The sequence below is a fragment of the Lipotes vexillifer genome, unplaced genomic scaffold (genome assembly GCF_000442215.2).
Source record: "Lipotes vexillifer unplaced genomic scaffold, Lipotes_vexillifer_v1.1 scaffold469, whole genome shotgun sequence".
NCBI classification, from domain to species: domain Eukaryota; kingdom Metazoa; phylum Chordata; class Mammalia; order Artiodactyla; family Lipotidae; genus Lipotes; species Lipotes vexillifer.
Genome location: NW_006788006.1, coordinates 1,964,123 through 1,984,454, shown reverse-complemented (window position 1 = coordinate 1,984,454; position 20,332 = coordinate 1,964,123). Strand labels below are relative to the sequence as shown.

Sequence of the window (20,332 nt, the reverse complement as noted above, 5' to 3'; positions counted from 1 at the left end):
GCTGGGCCAAGCCGATGCCCGAACTGTCAGATGCAGGCTGTCGCCCAGCTTGGGAAATGTTTCTAGAAGCCTGGGAAGGACATGCTTTTCAAGCAGGTCCACCTGGGCCCGACTCCTCCGATGTCAGGGACCCTCAAACGCTGAGCCCTCCTGAACATGAGCCCTCGCATGGCTCTCCACCCGCTTTCACCATACGCAGAAACGGACGAGCAGTGCCCAGGCCTGGGGGTTTGGCACGTGTGATGGGAGCAGCCCAGCAGGCATGTGGGCGCGCTCACCTGTGCCTTTGACCGCTGCACTGCTTCTCGCCCTTCAGTGGGGACGGAGCCCCTGGAGTTCAAGTGCGGGGAGTGCTTTACGTCTGGCACAGGATGGGCCCAAATGAAGCGGGGAAGCCAAGAGGGACGGCAGCGTGGGGCCGAGAGCCGACATGACCCGCCCTTCTCTGGAGCTCACAGCCCATAGCAGCAAGGCTGGGGGACGCTCTGCTCCCCTCACACTGTTCATGAAAACGCCCGATAGACACACAGGCCGAGGAAGCAACTGCACTATGTGCGAGTCGTGGTGCCCGTGTGCGAGCGTCAGGGCGAGGCTGGGCGGCGGCTGTACTGCACTCGGTAGCGGGTCACCGGCAGCCCGTGCACATGAGCCGTCTCGCAGAGCGTCTTGCAGGGCACCATGTCCTCGTCCTCCTCGCCCATCAGCCAGTCCTGCACAAGACTGGCTGCCTCCACCGGCACGTTGTCCTCCAGCCAGCGGCTGTGCCACTCCTCGAAGTGCTGGTGGTGGCGCAGCAGGACCAGGGGCTGCACCTGCAGGGGGCGGGGGAGAGAAGAATCAGGATGGCCCCAGCACCCCAGACAGCTGTGGGCTGGCCCCCAGGTTCCCAGGATGTGGGCAGGGAGGGGCACCTGCTTGGCCCGGCCGAGCGTCCCGCGGCGGTACATGTAGTCCTCGGAGTTCACGATGAACATCATCTTGTGGGTGCTGAGTTTGAAGCGGCAGTCCACGTTGCAGGCGCTCTCCACCCCGACCAGCCGCTTCCAGGAGCTCTTGGCCTCGCCCCGCAGCGCGCGCACCTGCTCACACTGCCACCTGCGGAACTTCTTGAGGTTCCTGGGGGTGAGGAGGATTTGCAGACTAGAAGGTCCTCATGGCCCAGCAACACTGGGAAGATGCCTGACCTCCCAGCGTTGGAGAAACGCAATCTGAAGCAATGAAAACCACCACCCAAACCCTTTGATCCCGTGAAAACTAATAAAACCCCGTCACGCTGGGTGCTGGCAATGGTGCGAGAGGCCCCCGGGCCCAAAGTCCTCTCACCTCTGCAGGAACACAGGCTTCAGGAGGAAGCCCTCGGTGGGCGAGCTGGACGCACCCTCGGTCCCCACGTACTGCTCCACGTACCGAGCCAGGTGCTTGGGGGACAGAGGGAGACACAGCCCAGGTCATCAGAGGCTCCCGGGGACTTTGTCCCCACCACTCCCGAAGCGCTAGGATAACAGCTATTGAGGAGGACCCTGAAGTGTGATAGCGAGACCAGCAGACTGCAGCTCCCGATAAAGGGCTCAGCTGGAGTGGGACACGCACACCCAGGCCACTATTCAGATGATTTATGGCATTTCGTGCTTAAGTGGATAAATCCCTGCTGTGTAACGACTTTCCTGTATCCATCACATGATAAGTTCACGTGGGACAGGAGGCCCCTGCCACGGAGGGGAGCGGGGTCTGGGGGATGGGTGGGCAGGAACAGACATCAGGACACAAACAGCAGGTAGGAAGAGGGAGAGCACCGGCAGGAGCTGCGGCTGAGTAAACGGGGGGCCCGGAGCGGTCACCAGGTCCAGGTCAGACATGGCCTGTAGCGTCCGAGGGATCCTTCAACTGCTCACCACCCTGTTAAGGCACGAGGCTCCTCCAGACTCAAGCTTGACAAAACCACATTTGCTGGAAACTTCTGGAAGGGGCCGGGTGTGCAGGCCCCTAGCCTCCCTTGTTTTGGAAAGCGTTTCCAGCGAAGGGCGCTGTGAAGGGAGCCCTGAGGCTGTGGTGGGCAGCGCCCCAGCCCTGTGGAGGCAGCTTGGGGCTTCTGGGCCCTGCTCCCTGGCGTGCGGGCACCAAGTGGAATATGCACCTCAATGTGTGGGCCAGGCGGGTTTGCTCCTGGTGGTCAGGGGGCACCCAGAGCTCTGAGCTTCGTGCACGGGGAGCACGGCAGCCACATGCTGCGGGGTCTGAGTGACTGGGCTGGCCATGGGCGGATGTCACGGTGCCAGCAGCAGGTGGCAGGAGCCGGGGTTTGGGGGGAAGCCGGCCTGGCTCCCACACGGCCTTCCGGCCCTGGGACACACCCATGGCTCCTGAGAGGACACCTGCAACTCCCACCTCCGGATGCGTTTCCAAGGAGAGCGTTCAGCCTGCACAGAGACTTCTCTGGTGGACGTTTTGCGGCCTGTGCTCGGCCAGCACGTGCATGGGCTCCCGTGGTGGGAGACCCATGATGCTGCCTGTGGCTGCCCCCGGCCCCCACGGTGTGTACAAGGCACAGAGCACAGGGCTGCAGTCCTCACCTGCACCTCTAGCGGGTCCTCTGTCTGGGCTTCCTCGGTGTCCAGGAGCTCAATGGTCATGATCACCTGCCCTTTGCGCTGGAGGAACATCACCTGGGGAAGGATGGGGACAAACAGCCTGAAGCCACGAGAACAGCCCAGGCCGGCAGAGAATGAGGTCGAAAGGTCATCAATGACCCCTCTTCACCAGCCTCCAAGCCCCATCCTCCCTTGAGGGACCACGTGCCAGGCTCCCACCCCACAGGCCCTGTGGTGCCCTCCGGGGCTGGGGCCTGCACCCAGAGGCCCAGCGAAAGCAGCACACGGTACTGGGCTCCTGTTATGGGTGCCCGCCGTGCTCCCCCCAGCCTCGTGTGGGGCTGAGCGTGGCTGGCCTCTCACCTTAAAGCAGTTCTCATCAGCCATGCACCGCTCGGCCTTCCACTGATAGCTGGTCTCCCTGGCGGCGCGGACACAGCGGGAGGACAGGTTCCCGCCGGCAGCGCCCCGCTTCTTCTCGTTCAGGTAGAGCTCCACCACCTTCAGACAGACATCGTCGCTCACGAGGTGGTGCAGCTGCCGGGGAGGGAGGGCCGGTGGGTGCCTGGCGTGTGCCCGCCAGGAGGGCTGAGGCACAGCCACCACTCCCACCTCCTGCTGGAGCCCCTACCTCACCCAGAGACGGTGTGGCAAAGTCCACGGGGTGGGGGTGAAGACCAGCGTCCAACGGGCTGTGCAGGGCGACCTCCATGCCGGATGCAGACCAGAGCAAACTAGACCAGACTAAACCAGACCAGACTGGGGCAGACCAGGCCAAACTAAATCAGAGCAAACTAGCAAACTGGACCAGACCAAAAGCAAGACCAAACTAGACCAAATCAGACAAGAGCAAACCAGAGCAAACTAGAGCAGACCAGCAAACCCTGCCTGGGTATGAGAAACGCACAGAAAAAAATACAAAAGAAAATGTGCCAAAATGGGGATGGTAATCATAAAAGCAGTGATTATCTTCCGCCACTGTTCAGTCATAAACACAAATAATTCCTTTAATACCTATAAGCATACTTAAAACCTTTAGGCTTAGGATGAGACAAGGATTGGAAAAAGCTGAGGCCGGCGTGAGTTGGCCCCTCTGCACGCGAGCTGTGGCCCAGACAGGCTACTGCAGACTTAGTGCCTCAGGCTCTGCTCTGTGTGTCCCTCTGCTGAGTGCACACAGCGACGCGTGGACACACATGGGTCTCATATGGTGCCTGACATCCGGCACATTCCCAATCAACGTTAGCTGCTATTACTGAAAATAAGAAATGCTAATTTAAAAAATAAATAGGGCTTCCCTGGTGGCGCAGTGGTTCAGAGTCCGCCTGCCGATGCAGGGGACGTGGGTTCGTGCCCCGGTCCAGGAGGATCCCACATGCCACAGAGCGGCTGGGCCCGTGAGCCATGGCCGCTGAGCCTGTGCGTCCGGAGGCTGTGCTCCGCAGCGGGAGAGGCCACAACAGTGAGAGGCCTGCGTACCGCAAAAAAATAAATAAATAAATAAATAAATAAAAGGAAGTAAAGAGTGTGGATACGACGCTGGTTACAGGTGTTGTGTGGAGGGGCCCTGTGAGCCACATGTGGGGGTCCTGCCCTCACTATGGCTCCAACTAAACAGCTCCATTTTTATTGCTTCTTTTATCTTTTAAAAGAGGTTTTACAGGAGACATTTGCGGAGAGAAGGAGTTTTTTTTTTTAAAAAAAGGCATGAGTCAAAGTATATATGGTCCAATCCTCCTGGCGCTACAGATGGGGCCGCCTTCCTGAGAGCTGTGGCCTGTTGGGAGCCGACTTGCTTGGTCCAGGAGAGATGAGAGAGCCCTCCCCCCTCCACGCCCCCCCGGGGCAGGACCAGAGTGGGCCAGGAATCTGGAAGCTTCCCCCCAAGGCTGGCAGGGCCTGCCTGCACCCCACCCAGGGGAGCAGAGATCATGCACACATACAGCCCACACGGGATGCAAAGCGCTGCTCCAAGGGCCCAAATGGGAGCTCATCCCTGGAATCCTTCCCAGGTGGATGATGAAGGAGCCAACGGGCATCTCAACAGACAGGAATCTCAGAGAATCACGCTGCCTGGACATAGCCAGACGCTGAGTTTGTACAGCTTCAAAACCAGGGACTCTACCCCAGTGCCAGAAATCAGCAGCGGGCGCCCGTGAGTCGCGGGGGTGGCTGGAGGGGACACGGGTGGGGTGTCCATTTGTGAAGACCCACCGAGCTGCACATTTAGGAGTCGGCACTTTTCTGTATGTGTTTTACTTCAATAAGAAATTTGTAAAACCTGGAAGGAGCTGCCATTTTTAAAATGTTTCTAGTAACTGTACCTGGGTGACAGAGTTATGACATTATTCCTTCCTCTGCTTCTTTTCCACTTTATGATGAACAGCCTCACTTGATAACCAGGAAATGAAAGTCAAGTTGAACAACAACTCGAGTGGTCACCAAGCAGGACCCACGTCCCGGGACCACACCCGACTTGTCTGGGGCTCTGCTGTTTATATACTTATGACCAATTTCCTCTTGTTGACATTCAGCTGTGGGTGATGCTGATGCACGTCACGGATATTCCCCCGCCAGGAAAAGTGGGCCACAGGTTCTTTACATGTTGCCAAACAACCCTCACGAAAGGTTTTTCAACAGGGGCTCAGACATAACCTCGCACACGCGCACCCTCAGCAGCACTGGTCGCCACCACCAAAAGGTGGAAACAACCCAAGTGTCCATCAACGGATGAGTGGAAGAACAAAATGTGGTCCATCCACACAACGGAATGTTATTTGACCATAAAAATGGATGATATACTGACACACGCTACAATGTGGATGAACCTTAAAAATGTTAGGCTGAGTGAAGGAAGCCAGACACAAAAGGCCACATAGTATGTGATTCTGTTTATGTGAAATACCCAGAACAGGCAACTCCAGAGAGACAGAAAAGCGCTGGGAGGGGAGGGATGGGGAGTGACTGCTAATGGAGACAGGGTTTCTTTGGGGGAAGATGGAAATGTTCTAGAACTAGTCAGAGATGATGCTTGCACAACACTGCAAATGTGCTAAATTCCACTGAAATGTTCACTTAAAACTGGCGAATATTACTTTACAAGAATTCTACCTTAATTGAAAAAAAAGGGAAGGTGCCAACCACGGGATCAACTGCAGGCACAGGAGTGAAGGAAAGGGACTCGCAGGGAGGTGCTGCCCACTTGCCCGCCCCACGCCTGCTCACCTGCCGGGCGATGCTCTGCACCAGCTTGTCCATGGTGAAGCCCACGTAGGCGTGGATGGTGAACATCTCGCGCAGGGTGTCCTCGTACTGCGTGGGGTCGATGCTGCCCTCCAGCAGGCTCCGCACCATGTCCAGGAAGGCCGGGTAGTATTCCTCCAGCTCCACCTCACCTGAGGGGGCGGCACCATGGTCACGGAGGGCCCGGCTCCCACGCGGCCACCACCAGGAAGGATCTGGAGTCACTGCCTCCCACTGCAGGTGACCCGTGGCTCTGGGGCAGCTGCTCAGCTGGCCCGCCTCCCCTCCCGGATCTCAGAGGCAAGCCCCCACGGTGTCGTCCCCGGGCCCAGGGGCTCACTTGGCTGCTTCAGCCGCAGCTCCATGGCGGGGTCGTTGCCCTTCTCCCGGCGGCCCTCGCAGAGCAGTTTCTCCCTTTCCTTCTCCGTCCGGTACTCCAGGAGCTGCTTCTGTGCCTGGCGGTAGATCTTCAGAAGCCTGGAGCACAGGGTCTGATGGAGGCGCAGGAAGAAATACCAGTTGTTGTTGGCGAAGAAGAGGCTGTAGACGTCGTCCAGGGGCTTGTGCTGCGGCGGCGGCTGCTCTGTGGCCGGCGCCTCGCCCGAGGCCCCCTTGTCCTCCGGGGCGCTGCTCTGCGGTCCGGGCGCTGGCTTCTTCCGGTCACCAGGGTCTGCGCTCTGCCCCTGGGGGCTCCCCCGGCCCTCATCGGCAGAGTCCTCGGACGCGCCCAGGTCCAGCGGCCGGGAGAAGAAGAGGCTGGGCACGAACTGGTGCACCAGCTGCTGGATGGTGCCCTGGTCCTCCTTCTGGATGGCCGGCTGCCGCTTCACGTAGTAGCTGATGAGGGCGGCCGCGTCCTCCAGGATCTGCCGGTCCTCGTATACGAAGATGAGGTGCGGCTCGCTGGAGGGGGCGCTGCGGCCCTCCGAGTGCTGCTCCTGGTGCTGGGGAGACAGGGCGGCCGTTAGACGGGAAGCGACCCACTGGGAGAACTCCACGTAGGGGGTCCAGGGCCATGGGGCTCTGAGGGCATCACAATGGCTGGGGGCCCAGCTGAGCTCTGGAACCAAAACGAGGCCGAACTCCCCCTACCAAGGCCTGCAGCAGCACTCAGAGGCTGGGGGAAACGAGGCGAGCAGCACCCTGACTATTCGAGTCCAGCTGACCCTGGCTGCCTTGGGGGTGAGGAAGGCTCAGGGAGGACCATGGGCCTCTGCCCACCATCATTCATTCACAGACACTTGGGTAGACCCCGGAAGACCTGTGACTGCTTGCACTCCGGCCCGGCCCCCCCAGCCCTGCACACCGGTCCGTCACCACCCCGCAACGTTCCCTGCCTCTGTCCTTTCCCCGCCTGCCACCAGCCCTTCCGTGGTCCTGCCATCACCCGGTGCTGGCACAAGCCTCCCACCTACTTGCTCCCGTTCGCCAGCCCATGCCAACCACTCCCCTCACTGAGTCCAGAGCCACAGAGAAGCACGGTCAGCCCTAGTCGCCCCCTCTGCTGACAATGGCAGGGTGGCCTCAATCTGCCTCCTGGGCCAGCCCTATGCTGGGTGCTACGGAAACACCCACCTTTACCCCTACGCAGCCTGGCGAGGGCAATGGAGGCGCAGAGAGCTGGCCATCTGCCCGAGGCCAGGAGAGCCAGAGCTTGGGCCAGGCAGCCTGCCCCGACCCCGGCTGAGGAGGGCCTCACCTCGTCATAGACGCTCTCAATCTCATTGAGCAAGCTCTTGGAGCGAAGGGCCTTGGTGTCATTCTGCTTGAAATTCACGGCCTGGTGGTCCAGGGACTTGAGGTACGCCTTCTCATACTGCTCCCGCCAGATCTTGTTGAAGCCCTGCTGGGCCTCCCGCCACTCCTCCTCTTTGGCCTTCAGCCTGCAGGGCCAGGGGGCGCTCAGCACATGGACAGCCCGGGACACCTGCCCGAGTCATCCCTGTGCAGGGCCAGCCTGTCTGCCACCCACAGACCCACTGGACATGTTCCACACTCGGGACAGCCAGCTCCAGGCCTGTGCAGCGGGCTCTGTGCTGTATAAAGGAGGGAGGGGGTAACGGCCCTGTGGAACCCGCACAGCCAGTTTTAAGGTTTCTCAAACATCGCTGTCCTGGCCCACAGAACTGACTGCGCTCTATGCAGCTGCTGGCTCGACTGCCGGGCTCCCTTGCTCAACTGTGAACCCCGCAATGGAAGGGACTGTGTCGGGCTCGCTTGGCTCTGTAGCCCCAGGGCTGGGCACAGCACCTGGCTGAGGGCAGCCACTTAACCAATACCTGTTCACTGGCACAGTGAGGGTCCCAAACATGTGATTAAATAAAAGGCAAGCCGTGATATAGGATGGTCCCATTTGTGCTTTAAAATAGTTACTTTTCATGTTCATGTTGAGATATGATTATGTGCATGACAGAAAGTTCTAGGAGGACACAAACAACTGTTGACGGTTGTGCTTTCCTCTCGGGAATGGAATGGGGAGATGAAGCAAGACTGGAAAACCAACCAGATTGAGACCCCAGGGGCCCCCTCACGATTACACCCGTGACAAACAGCACTAATGAGCTGCTGGGGGGCTCCCTGCAGCAGGTAGCGTGGTCAGAAGCATGAGGACACCTTTTCAGGACGACGGGGACAGCGGTGACAGGGTTCTTCTTGAGGCTCTCAATGATCTCCGGAGCCTTGTCGCCATAAATGCGGTGGATGGCGCGGCGCTGGATCACCTCCGACGTGCCCCCCAGACAGTCGTCCAGCCGGAACTTCTCCTGGTCTTCCGGCGCCATCCGGGAGAGTTTCTTCTGCACGCTTTCCAACACCCGGATCGTGGCCAGGTTGGTCTCCAGGACAACGTCTAACTATGGGCGGGAAAGCAGAGAGGGGTCAGCTGTCGGGGCGTCAGCGGGGCCCTAGGGACGGGCCTGGGCTGGCAGAAGGGATGTGCAGAACTGAAGAGGAGACGATAGACATCAGGGTGTGGGGCCCCTGACGTGGGTCTGGGGGACTGGAGGTAGCACAGCTGGTTACGGGGGTGTGGGGGCGGTCCAGACCTGGGCGATGATGGCACCACCTGGACCTCACCACTGGTGGACCCATCTGAGGAGGGGAATGGGTCCTAGGCTGACCCTTCCCACAGGCATCAAAAGCACGTTACACTCAGCAATGAAGAGGAAGGGACGCATGGTACATACAGCCCCCGGGTGACTCCCCAGAACATGTGCTGGGGGTAGCCAATCCCCAAAAGTTATATACCATGTGACTGATTCCACTTAGGACAAAGTGAAGGAGGTGGAGGATAAGTTGATGGATGCTGGGAATTGGGGAGGGAGGTGGATGGGGATATAAAGGAACAGTGTGAGAGATCCTCCTCGTGGGGGAACTGTTCAGTATCTTGCTTGTGGTGCTGGATACATGGACCTCCACAGGTGAGAGAACCACACAGAGCTAAACACACATGCACATGCTTGTGCACAAGATACCCTGCCCCCCCGTGCCCCCCACGAATACAAGTCCAACTAGGGAGACGTGAATAAGATCATGGCCGGGTCAATGTCCATATCCTGGCTCTGACACTGTGCCAGAGATTTACAAGCTGTTACCACTGGGGAAAGGGCACCCGGATCACTCTGTGTTATTTTTTAAGCTGCACGTGAATCTACAGTGATCTCGGTAAAAATTTGTATTAAAAAAATTTACTGAAGTGAACCTAATTTTAGTTAATGAAAACACACACACACACACCCCACCACCAGCACCACCACCACCACCACCACCACCACCCCGCCGCCCCCCACCCCCCAATGCCTAGCCAGCCTGGAGGCCAGCAAGGCAGAAAAGGGAGGCCTTCAGGAGCTGCCCCCTGCTGGAAAGTGCTGGAATCCCTGATACTCTAAAGGAGACGAGAGGGCTCAAGGAGGATCAGGATACATCCCAGGGTGCAGAGGAGATGAACTGGGGAAAGCGAGGGCAGGGCCGTGGAGAAGGCGGGCCGCACACACACCTCGAAACGCTCGTCCTCACAGCGGTGCAGCTGCTCCTCATAGGGCGTCTTCTTGGAGCTCACGAAGGTGGAGTCCTCTGACCAGGAGGGGAAGGACACCCAGGTGTCGTTCAGTACCTGCACCAAGAGGAAATGCCGTGACCAGCGCGCCAGGCCCCCACTGCCAGAGTGGTTTACTGTGTTGTCCAGCGTAGAAGATATGAGGATAAGTAACAATACTGATTTTACAGGAAATTACCTTATCACACAAATAGTAAAATTACTTTTAAAGTGGTTTTTTTTTTTTTTTTTTTTTTTTCCTTGCGTTATGCGGGCCTCTCACTGTTGTGGCCTCTCCCATTTGCGGAGCACAGGCTCCGGACGCGCAGGCTCAGTGGCCATGGCTCACGGGCCCAGCCGCTCCGCGGCATGTGGGATCTTCCCGAAACGGGGCACGAACCCGCGTCTCCTGCATCGGCAGGTGGACACTCAAGCACTGCGCCACCAGGGAAGCCCTTAAAGTGGTTTTAAGAGAAAACGTGGCTTTGATCAAGTGAACAAATCTTACTATCAATACTTTAGGGTTGGCAAACTTTCTCTGTAAAGGGCCAGATAAATATTTTAGGTTTTGCAGGTCATTTGGTCTGTCAGGTCTACAGGGATACATCGTTTTATTGTGCTTCACAGATACTGCCTTTTTTTTTTTTTTTTTTTTTTTAAACAATGTGATGTTTGCAGCAACCCTGCATCGAGCAAGCTTATCGATGCCATTTTTCCAACAGCATTTGCTCACTTTGTGTCTCTGTGTCACACTTTGGTGATTCTCACAATATTTCAAGCTTTTTCATTATTATTACATTTGTTATAGGGATCTGTGATCAGTGACTTGCTGAAGGCTCAGATGATGGTTAGCATATTTTAGCAATAAAATATTTTAAATTAAGGTATATACATTGTTTTGTTCAGACATAACACTACTGCACACTTAACAGGCTACAGTACAGTATAAACGTAACTTTTATATGCACTGGGAGACCAAAAAAATTGTGTGACTGGCTTTATTGAGATGTTTGCTTTATTGCAGTGCTCTGGAACCAAACCCACAATATCTCCAAGGCACGCCTGTACTCAACTCTGCTCTTGTCCTGGTAAAGCAGCCGCAGGCAGTATGTAAACAAATGGGCATGTCTGTGTGCCAATAAAACTTTACTTACAAACACAGGCAGTGGGCCGGATTTGGCTCATGGGCCATAGTCTGCTGACTCCCAGACTACATATCCTGGAATCCAGCAGGCACTCTTGAATTCTGGAAATGCAGTAAGCCTGTCTACTAACCCTGAAAAAGTGTTCAGTGGTCAAGCTAAACAGAAACATGCTGCAACAGAGTGGGCTCAAGGCAGAAATAAATCTCAGTCTAAATGACGGAGGAACAAGCCAAACCCTATGCTGGCGCTGTGCGCTCTGCGGCTTGCCAGAACCACCAGCAGGGTAAGAAACTGTCATCTCCACCCATGCATTTTGTTTTGGCACATCCCGGCACCATCCACCATTCACTATCGGGGGGATCAACACTCGGTCTTCCATGTGGAACACAGGAGGGGGTAAGGAGCATGCAGCACACAAGCTGACGTGAGCCCCGGGAAGCGCTACCTCCTTGCAGATGGCCGTCCTCCCGCTGCACTTGGGCTGCTGGTAGGTTTTGGGGAGCGCCCGGTAGCTGGATCCGATGCGCTTGCATGAGGCGTAGTCGATTTCCCGGCTTATTCCATCCCCGGATCTGTCACTCATGGGTGGGGCGAAGGACAGCTCTTTCACCCCCAGGAAGGACTTGAACTGTGCAAACAGTTCTGGAAATTTCCTTCAGAAATAAAGACAAGTCGGAGGGAGGTGGGAGGGACAAATTAGGAGTTTGGGATTAGCAGATACACACTACTATATACAAAATAGATAAACAACAAGGTCCTACTGCACAGCACAGGGAACTATATTTGGTATCTTATAATAACCTATAATGGAACAGAATCTGAGAAAGAATAAATAAACATATATATCTGAATTCCTTTGCTGTACACCAAAAACTAACACAACATTGTAAATCAACTATACTTCAATTTTTTTTTTTTAAAGTCTAAAAAAAAAAAGAAATAAAGACAAATGGTAAGTAGCATCCCGTGGGCCTTCTGAGAATGATCTAGAGATGTTAAAATGGCTTCATGTTGATGCCGGCAGTTAAAGATGGTCAGAATCAACATCAGAGAGGAGGAGCGAGAGGCAGAACAAGCATCCAACATGTGTGAAGTTGTCACATGTGTGAATCTGCCCTCCAGCCCTCTGTCACCAACCAGGCCCCACCACTTGCGGGAGGTCCTTGAACATGCCAAATAAAATGACCTGGACTGGCAGAAGCTGGGGTCAGCCATGTTCCCTGACTGGAAGAGGCCGGGCATTAGGCCAAGGATCAGCAAACTAGTCAACCTCCCCACATCTGCCTGTAAGTAGTCGGTCACGTCCACTCGTTTAGTATTGCCTGTGGCTGCTTGCGCATAACGCCAGAAGCTGGTTAGCAGTGACCCCTGGCCCTTGACAGATAAAATCTGCTTCCCAGCTCCAGGGCCTTCCTCCCTCATGAGGGAGACCCCCCTCCCTAGACAAATTCTCATAATGTAATGGTTGTGCATGTCGATGGGAAGATTTTAACGCAACTGACCCCCACTGTCATCTGCATTAATGTTTAAATGAATATCAAATCCTACAGAAAGGGTGCAGACATTTTGACAGCTGGTGTGATGATCCTGCCATTACTGAGCCTGGTAGTCTCCCCTCATTAACTATGTGCCCCGAGGCGGCCCGCCTGAAAGGACCCCCGCCAACTCAGCTCACAAGGAAAACCCGCAAGCCAACAGAAATGCAGGGAAGGAAGACATCAACAACATCGGTGTAGAGGACGCCTGAGGTTACAGCAGGATAAACCACTCTGAAGGGGAGGCTTACCCCACTCCAGCCCCAACCCCAGCCATGCTGTCACCAGGTGGCAGCTCTCTGGGCCACTGCACTCAGCTGCCCGTGGGTGTACAAACCCAGAAAGAAGCTTGCCCATGCAAACAGAGGCCTCATGGTGGGGAGGGGGGTGGGCGTGAAGGCTCACCCAGCTGGGAGTCAGGTCAAGATGAGCGAGCAGAAGCCGCTTCATTTCTCCGCTTTGCGGCACACCCCCGTGGCCCTCTCCCAGGCCTGGAGTCTCTAACTGCTGCTCACATGTCAAAACGGGAATAGCCGACCCTGACCGAGCTCAGAGCACTGGATTCTGAGCCGCGCAGATGTACTTCGATGTGAGCATGTCCAAATCCACGTAAAAAAAACCAGCCACGTTTTAGCCGAGACTGTGTGACGCCTGCCACCCTGCTCTGGGTGGTTTTTCAGAGCATTAGCAGATCTTTAGCAGCCCCAGAAAGTTAATCCAAGTGAAAAGGTCACCCTGATGTGTGTACACTCTCGGGACCATCAAGGAAGCACCTCCTGATGACCCTAACTCGACCTTTGAGTATCCCAGCCCAAGAGCATAATCTCAGCATGGATTACAGGGGGAAACTGGAGATAAATGTCCATTGTTGTAGACCCTGCTGAGAAAACTACAGTACATACACTGTGCAGTCGCTAAAAACGATCATTTGGGTCTAAGAATTGCTGAGTTTAAAAAAGAAAAAAGAGAAGACTGCAGCCCAGCCTGACAGTGTGATGCCATTTATGTGAAACTCAACAGCCACACTCAGATCCCGAGAGCAGAGGATGAGCGAAGGGTGGGCTTCCAGGACGCATCCCCCTGAACTTGCCCATCACCACGCAAAGCTCTCTTATGAGAGCTTATCCTGGAGAGAGTGAGAGGTATCCATTCTGGGCCTCAGTTTCCTCAGCTTAAAATGTATTGAGACACATCAAATGTGTTTAAATTCATGAGTTCATGTAACGCCAAAGAAATTGGTCCCCTTTTCAGTTCCTAATTGGCCTGATGAAACAGGAAAGAGACTCATCACCCTGACACTGTAATAAAGGGAGAAATCAAGCATCTACCTTGGGTCACCAAAAGGTGATAAATACTGTTGAGATGCTCTCTTTTGCAACCCGCGGTGAATGAATAAACAAAGGAATAAACCACAGAAAGAACTCAGAGGATACCACTGCCTCCTGACAGACAGAGGGATGTGGGGGAATGTGAAGGTGCATTCGGCAAAATGCACCCACGCCGTGGGGATGCCAATGCAGACACGGTAAGGAATAAACTGGCAGAGGGAACCTAGAGATGAAGAGGAATGCACAAGACGCAGTAGAAAACAAAACCCAGACCACGGGGTGAGACTGAGCCGTGTGTTTGGCAGTGTCCGCCTGGGTTGGTTGAGCCGTAATTAGTGTAGGGAGGTGGTCACTCCCAAGCCAAGGGAGGGAGCATGACTGAGATGGCAGGTGGAGGGGCTCCTGGAGGTTGGCAAAGGTCCATTTGTGACCTGGGTGGTGGCCACAAGGGTGTCTGCCTAATAATGATTCACCAAGCCGTTCTTCTGTTATGTGGTTTCCTGGATCTGTGTTTTATTTTACATTAAAAAAAAAAGTTAAAAAAACTTTTTTAATTAATAGAAAGGGAATCAGGTAGCTGCCCCAAGGGGCCGGCAGCCTCTGGGGTTGTCTTGGGGGCTAAACAGGACGCCGCACACGTCATGTATAATGCAAACTCACCGTGTTCGAGATGCTATTTTAAGGGTCTTCAGGCAGAGCCCATATGAAACTTTCTGAAACCCTGCGCAGGTATATTTATGATCCCCCTTTGACAGAATGGAAACTGAGGCTCAGACGGGCTAGGAAACTCGCTGGGCATGACAGGGCTGGTGAGTGGGAAGCACGCTGGGAGCCAGCAGACTCCCCTTCCCACAGCACAGGTGCATGACCTGCGGATGCACAGTCACCTCCCAGGACAGCTCCGCCCCCTCAGAGGCTGCTGGGCCCTCGGGGGGCAGCTCACACAGGGCAGCAGGACGTGCTGGAAGCGGGTAACGGATCTGCTAACAGAGTTTCTCTCTGGGCAGCAGGGATGCTGTGTGGTCATTTCATTCTTCCCAGTAATTTCTGATTCTTAGAATTTTAAAAAGCATAATGAATCTCCAGGGAATTATGCTGGGTGAAAAAAGCTGATCCTGAATGGTTACACAGTGTGATTCCATTTACATAATACTTCTGCTATATAAGCTTTAGAGAAGGAACACAGGTATTAGGGGTTGTCAGGGGCTTGGGGTGTGGGAGGCACCCGGGTGTGGGTATCAAAGGCCAACGCAAGGATCTTCGTGGTTCTGAAGCTGCTCGGTACCTGGACAGTGGTGGTGGACACACCAACCTTCACAGGTGATACAGCCGTACACACACACACACACACAGGTAAAATGGGAAACCTGAACAGATGGGTGGCTTGTGTGAATATCAACATACTGGCTATGACACTGACTAGAGACGTTACCACGAGGGAACGCTGCCCAGGACCTCTCTGTGTTCTTTCTTACAACTGCTGGTGAATCTATAACGATCTCTGTAACAACTTCAACTTAAAGACAAGATCGAAAAACACGCACATACCGTTTTCCAAAAACAGTAGCCAAAAGAAGGGTGAAAGGAGTTTACGGAAACAAAACCCAAGTGGGGAGCCCCGAAAAGTGTCGCTCACCCTAGAAATGGGCTGACCAGCTGGAGGAGCTCAGAGCCGGACACAAGCTCCTGGTTGAAGAGCGCGATGCAGCGGAGGAAGTTCTCGTAGACCTCCTGGCTCTTCAGCACCCTGCGCACCTGTGGGGAGAGCGAGTCAGGGGGCCCCTACCGGGCCCAACTCCCACTCCTGAGTACACCTGGCTCTGCTATCACCAGGTGCACACAGAGTCACCAACACAGGCGTGTTCTAAAGGGGCCGGCTGTGGTCTGCAGTGGACTGCTCTCCGTGCAGTGATATTTGGCTCAGACAGCATGTGCCTAGAGCCATCTCACTGGCTCTGCCCACTGACTCTGGACAGAAGCCCCAGGACCATCCCAGCTTTAGAGATGCCACACAGCTTCTGAGTGACAGACACGTGCCCCCAAACTTGGTGTGGGCTCTGAGCTCTGCCTTTCCCACCTGTTTCGCTACCTCCTGCCCGCTGCCCACCACTGGCCGCCTGTCGCCTGCTCCCAACCCTGCCTGCTCAGATCTGAGCTGGGCAAGGCCAGCCTGGACGGGGGGAGGCCCAGAAGTCGTGGGTCCCACCGCTCACCTTGTCAAAGAAGGAGAACTCCTGCAGAGTCCCATACTTCCCCACGGTGGCGATGGACAGGTCTTTGGTACCACGGAGTTTCATTTTCTTCTGTAGAGAGAAATTCCATGCCATGGATGCTGTGTGCCTCCCACGGGCAGCCCCTGTGTCCATCTTTATTAGAATCATAACATCACCAACACTGAGCTCTCCTGATGGGAACCGCCATCAGGTGCTGGATGACGTCTGCCCAAGACCCCCGTGGATGAACCTCTCAGGACCACCCACCTCAGCCTCCATGACCTAGTGAAGGGTTAAAGGTCACACAACCACTCTGCCCACAATCTGGGATCTAACTTTCAGCAGTTTAGCTCTTTTGATGTCAGGAGGGATTGTCATAGAGTAAGAAAAGCCAGGGAAACATGCCCCTAGATACTGTATCAGAAACCTCTTCCCCTGCCTGTTTCGTCCTATGGGCCGTGATGGTGATGGGAAGGGGACCTGAACTTGGCCACTGTGCTGAGACACCGAGGACACTACAGAACCATCTCCCACATGCCTGAAGAATGATGGGGATGTGTCAAGAGGACACAAGAGCCAGCCCAAAGGGCCCCACTGGCCAGATCTGGGACGGTTTAGGCATCAAGATAAACAGTGATAGTCACGGATTATAACCCGAGTCTATGAAGATACACATAAATAAATGGAGATGAAAAATAGCTCTTCCTTACAGTAGAAAGCCAACTAGTAAATGCATAAAGAATGATGGAATTAGAAAATCACCATCACAGGTGATGAGAACAACAGGAGCTGGACCTCAGTGCCTCTCACCCCCTAGCAGGGCACCTTGTGCAGTAACCGACCTGCACAACTGTACCTAAGGGCCCTGCCTGTGAAAGAGCTGTGATGGTGAAAAGGAGCAGACTGAGCAGTACATCCGGTTTCTACAAGGAGGTGACACTCCTTCTCACACAATCTCGTGAGCCAGGGGGCACAGGTGACCGGCCACCTCACAGGTGAGTCAACTTCTCAAGGTCCAACAGCCAGTGAATTTCAAGCTGGACTAGAGCCTGGACTCGGCCTCATGCCCCAGGTCTCTGCATATCGCTCCTCAAGTCATCTACAGAGAAGGCCAGGCTGCTGGGTGTCCACGCATGCACACATCTATGTGCACAGCTGACAGTTACCTTGGCTGGTGCAGACACGGGACGGAGGAGTGAGGGCCGAGAGCGCTTTTTGCTGTGTTCCAGATTCTTCTCGTGGTCACTCTTTTGGACACTGTTCATTTCGCACGGCCCATTTCCTGTGAACTAGGGACAAAAACACAGGAGGTGGTCAGCGTTGAAGAGACACAGCCAGGACCATCAGCGCTGGTTCTCAATGTATCCTGGTGCGTGGAACCACTTGCAGCTCAGCTCATGGCCCCAGCAAGCACTGTCTGCCACGGGCCAGGGCCTCTGTCCCAGTGCAAGGTGACCCTGGCTCTCAAGATGCTCACGTTTACTGGAGGAAAGACCCGTGTACCCAGCTCACCACAGTCACGCGCTGTGAGGCTGGGAGAAGGCTCATGGAAGGCCTCGATGGGCGAGGGTCCTGACAGGTGAGGGAGGGCTCAGTGGGGAGACACTGAAGCTGGGCCTTGGCGTGTGAGGCTCACCCAGCAGACCACTGACAGGGTGTCTGCCTGTATGTTCGAGCGCACCACAGAAAGGAAAAGAATTTCAGGCTAGAGGACCAGCAACGTGCAAGGCCCTGGCAGCAAGAGGAAGAAGCTGACGGTGCCAGGTCACTGGGGCGGGGGAGGAGGGGTTCCAGCCAAGTTTGCAATCTTTCCTATGAATAAGAAAACGCATCTTGGGACAATGTCATCACTTGGTGGGGTGCTCACTTCTAGTCCTCCCAGGCTCTACACCAACCACTGATTAACAGGTCAGGATGCTGGCAATATTTATGAAGAATGGTTCTGGAAGGATCTATTCGGCACTTGCATCTGTATGAAAGTAAGAGCAGGCAGCTGGGAAGGTGAACAGACCACAGCTTTTCTTCAGGGCTGGGCTGGAGAGGCACACTGCAATCAGCCCCACTACGTTCACGTTGCCTGCACCCACTCCCACCACGGGGCCTATATGCAGAGACACTACGTGAAGGGTGTGCTGTCAGCCCAAAGCGTGGGCTGGGTGAACAAGTCGTGGTGCATCCAAACCAAACAGAGGCAACTGTCAGCTATGAGTTAGCTCTGTGTCTCTGTGTCCACTGTGTCACTGCCAGGGACAGGCATACATGATACACTGTTATGACAAACAGAAAAAACCCCTAGGGGCAGAACAAATGGGACGCCATCTTTTTTAAAAGGATAAACATTTGTTTGCACATTCAGAGGAGATTTCTGGAAAGATACGTACTATAAGACACTTGTAAGTACTTAACTCTGAGGAAACAGGCTAGGAAAAAGGGAAGTTAACTTTTCATACTTGACGCTCTCACGAATGCTTGATTTTTCTCATGAGCATGTACTATTTTTATATTCATAATTATAATAATAAAGACCTATTGTTTAACTACAGGCAAAACCTGTCCCTTAGAGGATTAAGCTTCTTTGGAGGGATTAGTTATCCGAAGACCCAAGCCTGCTCCAAGAACCTAATGTGGAATAATTCTCAACTGGTATTTGCTGTAGATCCCAGAACAGGTGCAAACACCAATTCCTAAAGGAGGGGGACAGGTGACGATATGATGCGCTGAGTAGGACTTGCGGGGGGGGCGTTGGGAGGAAAGGGGATAACCCACTGCTTGCCCGGCTAAGCTCACCCAGCTGGAAGGCAAGCTCAGTACCACCGATCTTCTCCTAACAGTTCAGGCAGTTCTTTTGTTTCACTTAAATGTCCCAATGTGCAAATGCCTGAGGCAGAAGACCCCCAAAGACCATTCACATAGGGACTGGTTCGGCTTGCGTTTGTAAATAAAATTGTACTGGCACACAGCCATGCCCATTCGTTGACGTACAGGCCTATGGCTGCTTTCCCGCTACCATGGCATAGCTGAGTCTTTGCCACAGAGACTGTCTGGTCTGCAAAGCCTAAGATACTTACTGTCTGGCCCTTTATAGAAAAACTTTGCTAAGCCGTGATCTAGGCGAAGCAGTCGAGTTTAATTAGGACAATACCAAATTTCACCTTTGGTTTCTTTTTCCTGCAGTTTTAATAGAAATCTAAAAGTTAATGAAAAGATCATTCTATATGACAAATTATTTATGAGCGTTTTAGTAATTTTAAAAAGTTGATTAAATCTTTTAAAATGTACAAGACAGTTCTAATTACACAATATACACTTAAAAAAACACTGCTGAATTGATAACAAATGCCATTTAAAGAAACTCTGTGGGCAGGTGCTTTTCTGAGAGAAACGCTTATTTTTCTAGGGTGGGCTTTGTCAGGGTCCAACTTGGTAAATGCCAAGTTGTGTCCACCAGGGGGCACTGCAACCACAGCCCTCAGAGGACAAGAGGCTCTACTCAACCCCAACCCTGACCCATCAAGATGATAACTCAGGAACCAAGGCCTGCAAAAAGTTCATGTGAGCTGTGCAGCAGCAAAAGCTGGCCAGGGACAGAGCCAGGCCTTTCTTCCCTGAGGCCATGAGGGTGGGCTGCCCCTGGACCCTGAAGCATTGACAGCAATGACCCTGGGAAGGCCACCCAGGGACGCCACTGTGCACACATCTCTGCGGGGATGGGGTTCAGGGAAAAAGCTGCCAACACCAGGGTCAGAGCTGAGATTTGAGGCCAAGATCCAAGGGGATGAGACCCAAGAACTATCCACCAACTGTACAAGGGAGCAACACAGGGCTTTACAGTGGGTGACAGCATGCAGCTTGGGACACAGAGGCCCAAGCACCCACAGCCTTGGGCTAAGCCAACACAAGAAGGGTATGAAGCGGGAAGGAGGTGGTGAGAGCCCTCTGCTCCTCAGCCACGTGGCCCCCCGAGCCAGTTAGGAGAGTCTTTGACGAGCAGGAGCATACAGAGAAGGAAGATGGGAATGATGCTAGGACTGCCAAGGACAGCTATTTGGGAACAGGGAGAAAAAAACCAAATAGGATTCTGAAGTTCAGAGAGATCCGCGGGACAGATAATGGAGAGGAGAAAGCTGGACTTGGGGATGGGCCGTGAGGAGGCAGCTGGGCTGAGAGGCCCAGTATAGAGGTGAGCTCCCTGCCCCCGGGGAGTCCAGACAAGGGCTTCCTTCAACCGGCCCCCGCCCCCCCCCCCC

General features: G+C 54.4%; 1 protein-coding gene across 1 annotated transcript in view; it reads right to left on the bottom strand.

Annotated features, from left to right (window-relative positions):
* Positions 1-436: 436 nt before the first annotated feature.
* Positions 437-20,332, bottom strand: part of SIN3B (SIN3 transcription regulator family member B) — a 36,497-nt gene continuing 16,601 nt past the window's right edge. The window contains exons 6-19 of the mRNA XM_007460997.1: positions 17,252-17,374; positions 16,086-16,175; positions 15,509-15,627; positions 11,455-11,662; positions 9,826-9,942; positions 8,445-8,683; positions 7,531-7,714; positions 6,172-6,775; positions 5,814-5,983; positions 2,952-3,125; positions 2,571-2,663; positions 1,324-1,418; positions 912-1,116; positions 437-812 (exon numbers count right to left, since the gene is read on the bottom strand). Of these exons, the coding sequence (XP_007461059.1) occupies positions 582-812; positions 912-1,116; positions 1,324-1,418; positions 2,571-2,663; positions 2,952-3,125; positions 5,814-5,983; positions 6,172-6,775; positions 7,531-7,714; positions 8,445-8,683; positions 9,826-9,942; positions 11,455-11,662; positions 15,509-15,627; positions 16,086-16,175; positions 17,252-17,374 (2,652 nt within the window). The 3' untranslated portion in view covers positions 437-581. The remainder of the gene's footprint in view (positions 813-911; positions 1,117-1,323; positions 1,419-2,570; positions 2,664-2,951; positions 3,126-5,813; positions 5,984-6,171; positions 6,776-7,530; positions 7,715-8,444; positions 8,684-9,825; positions 9,943-11,454; positions 11,663-15,508; positions 15,628-16,085; positions 16,176-17,251; positions 17,375-20,332) is intronic.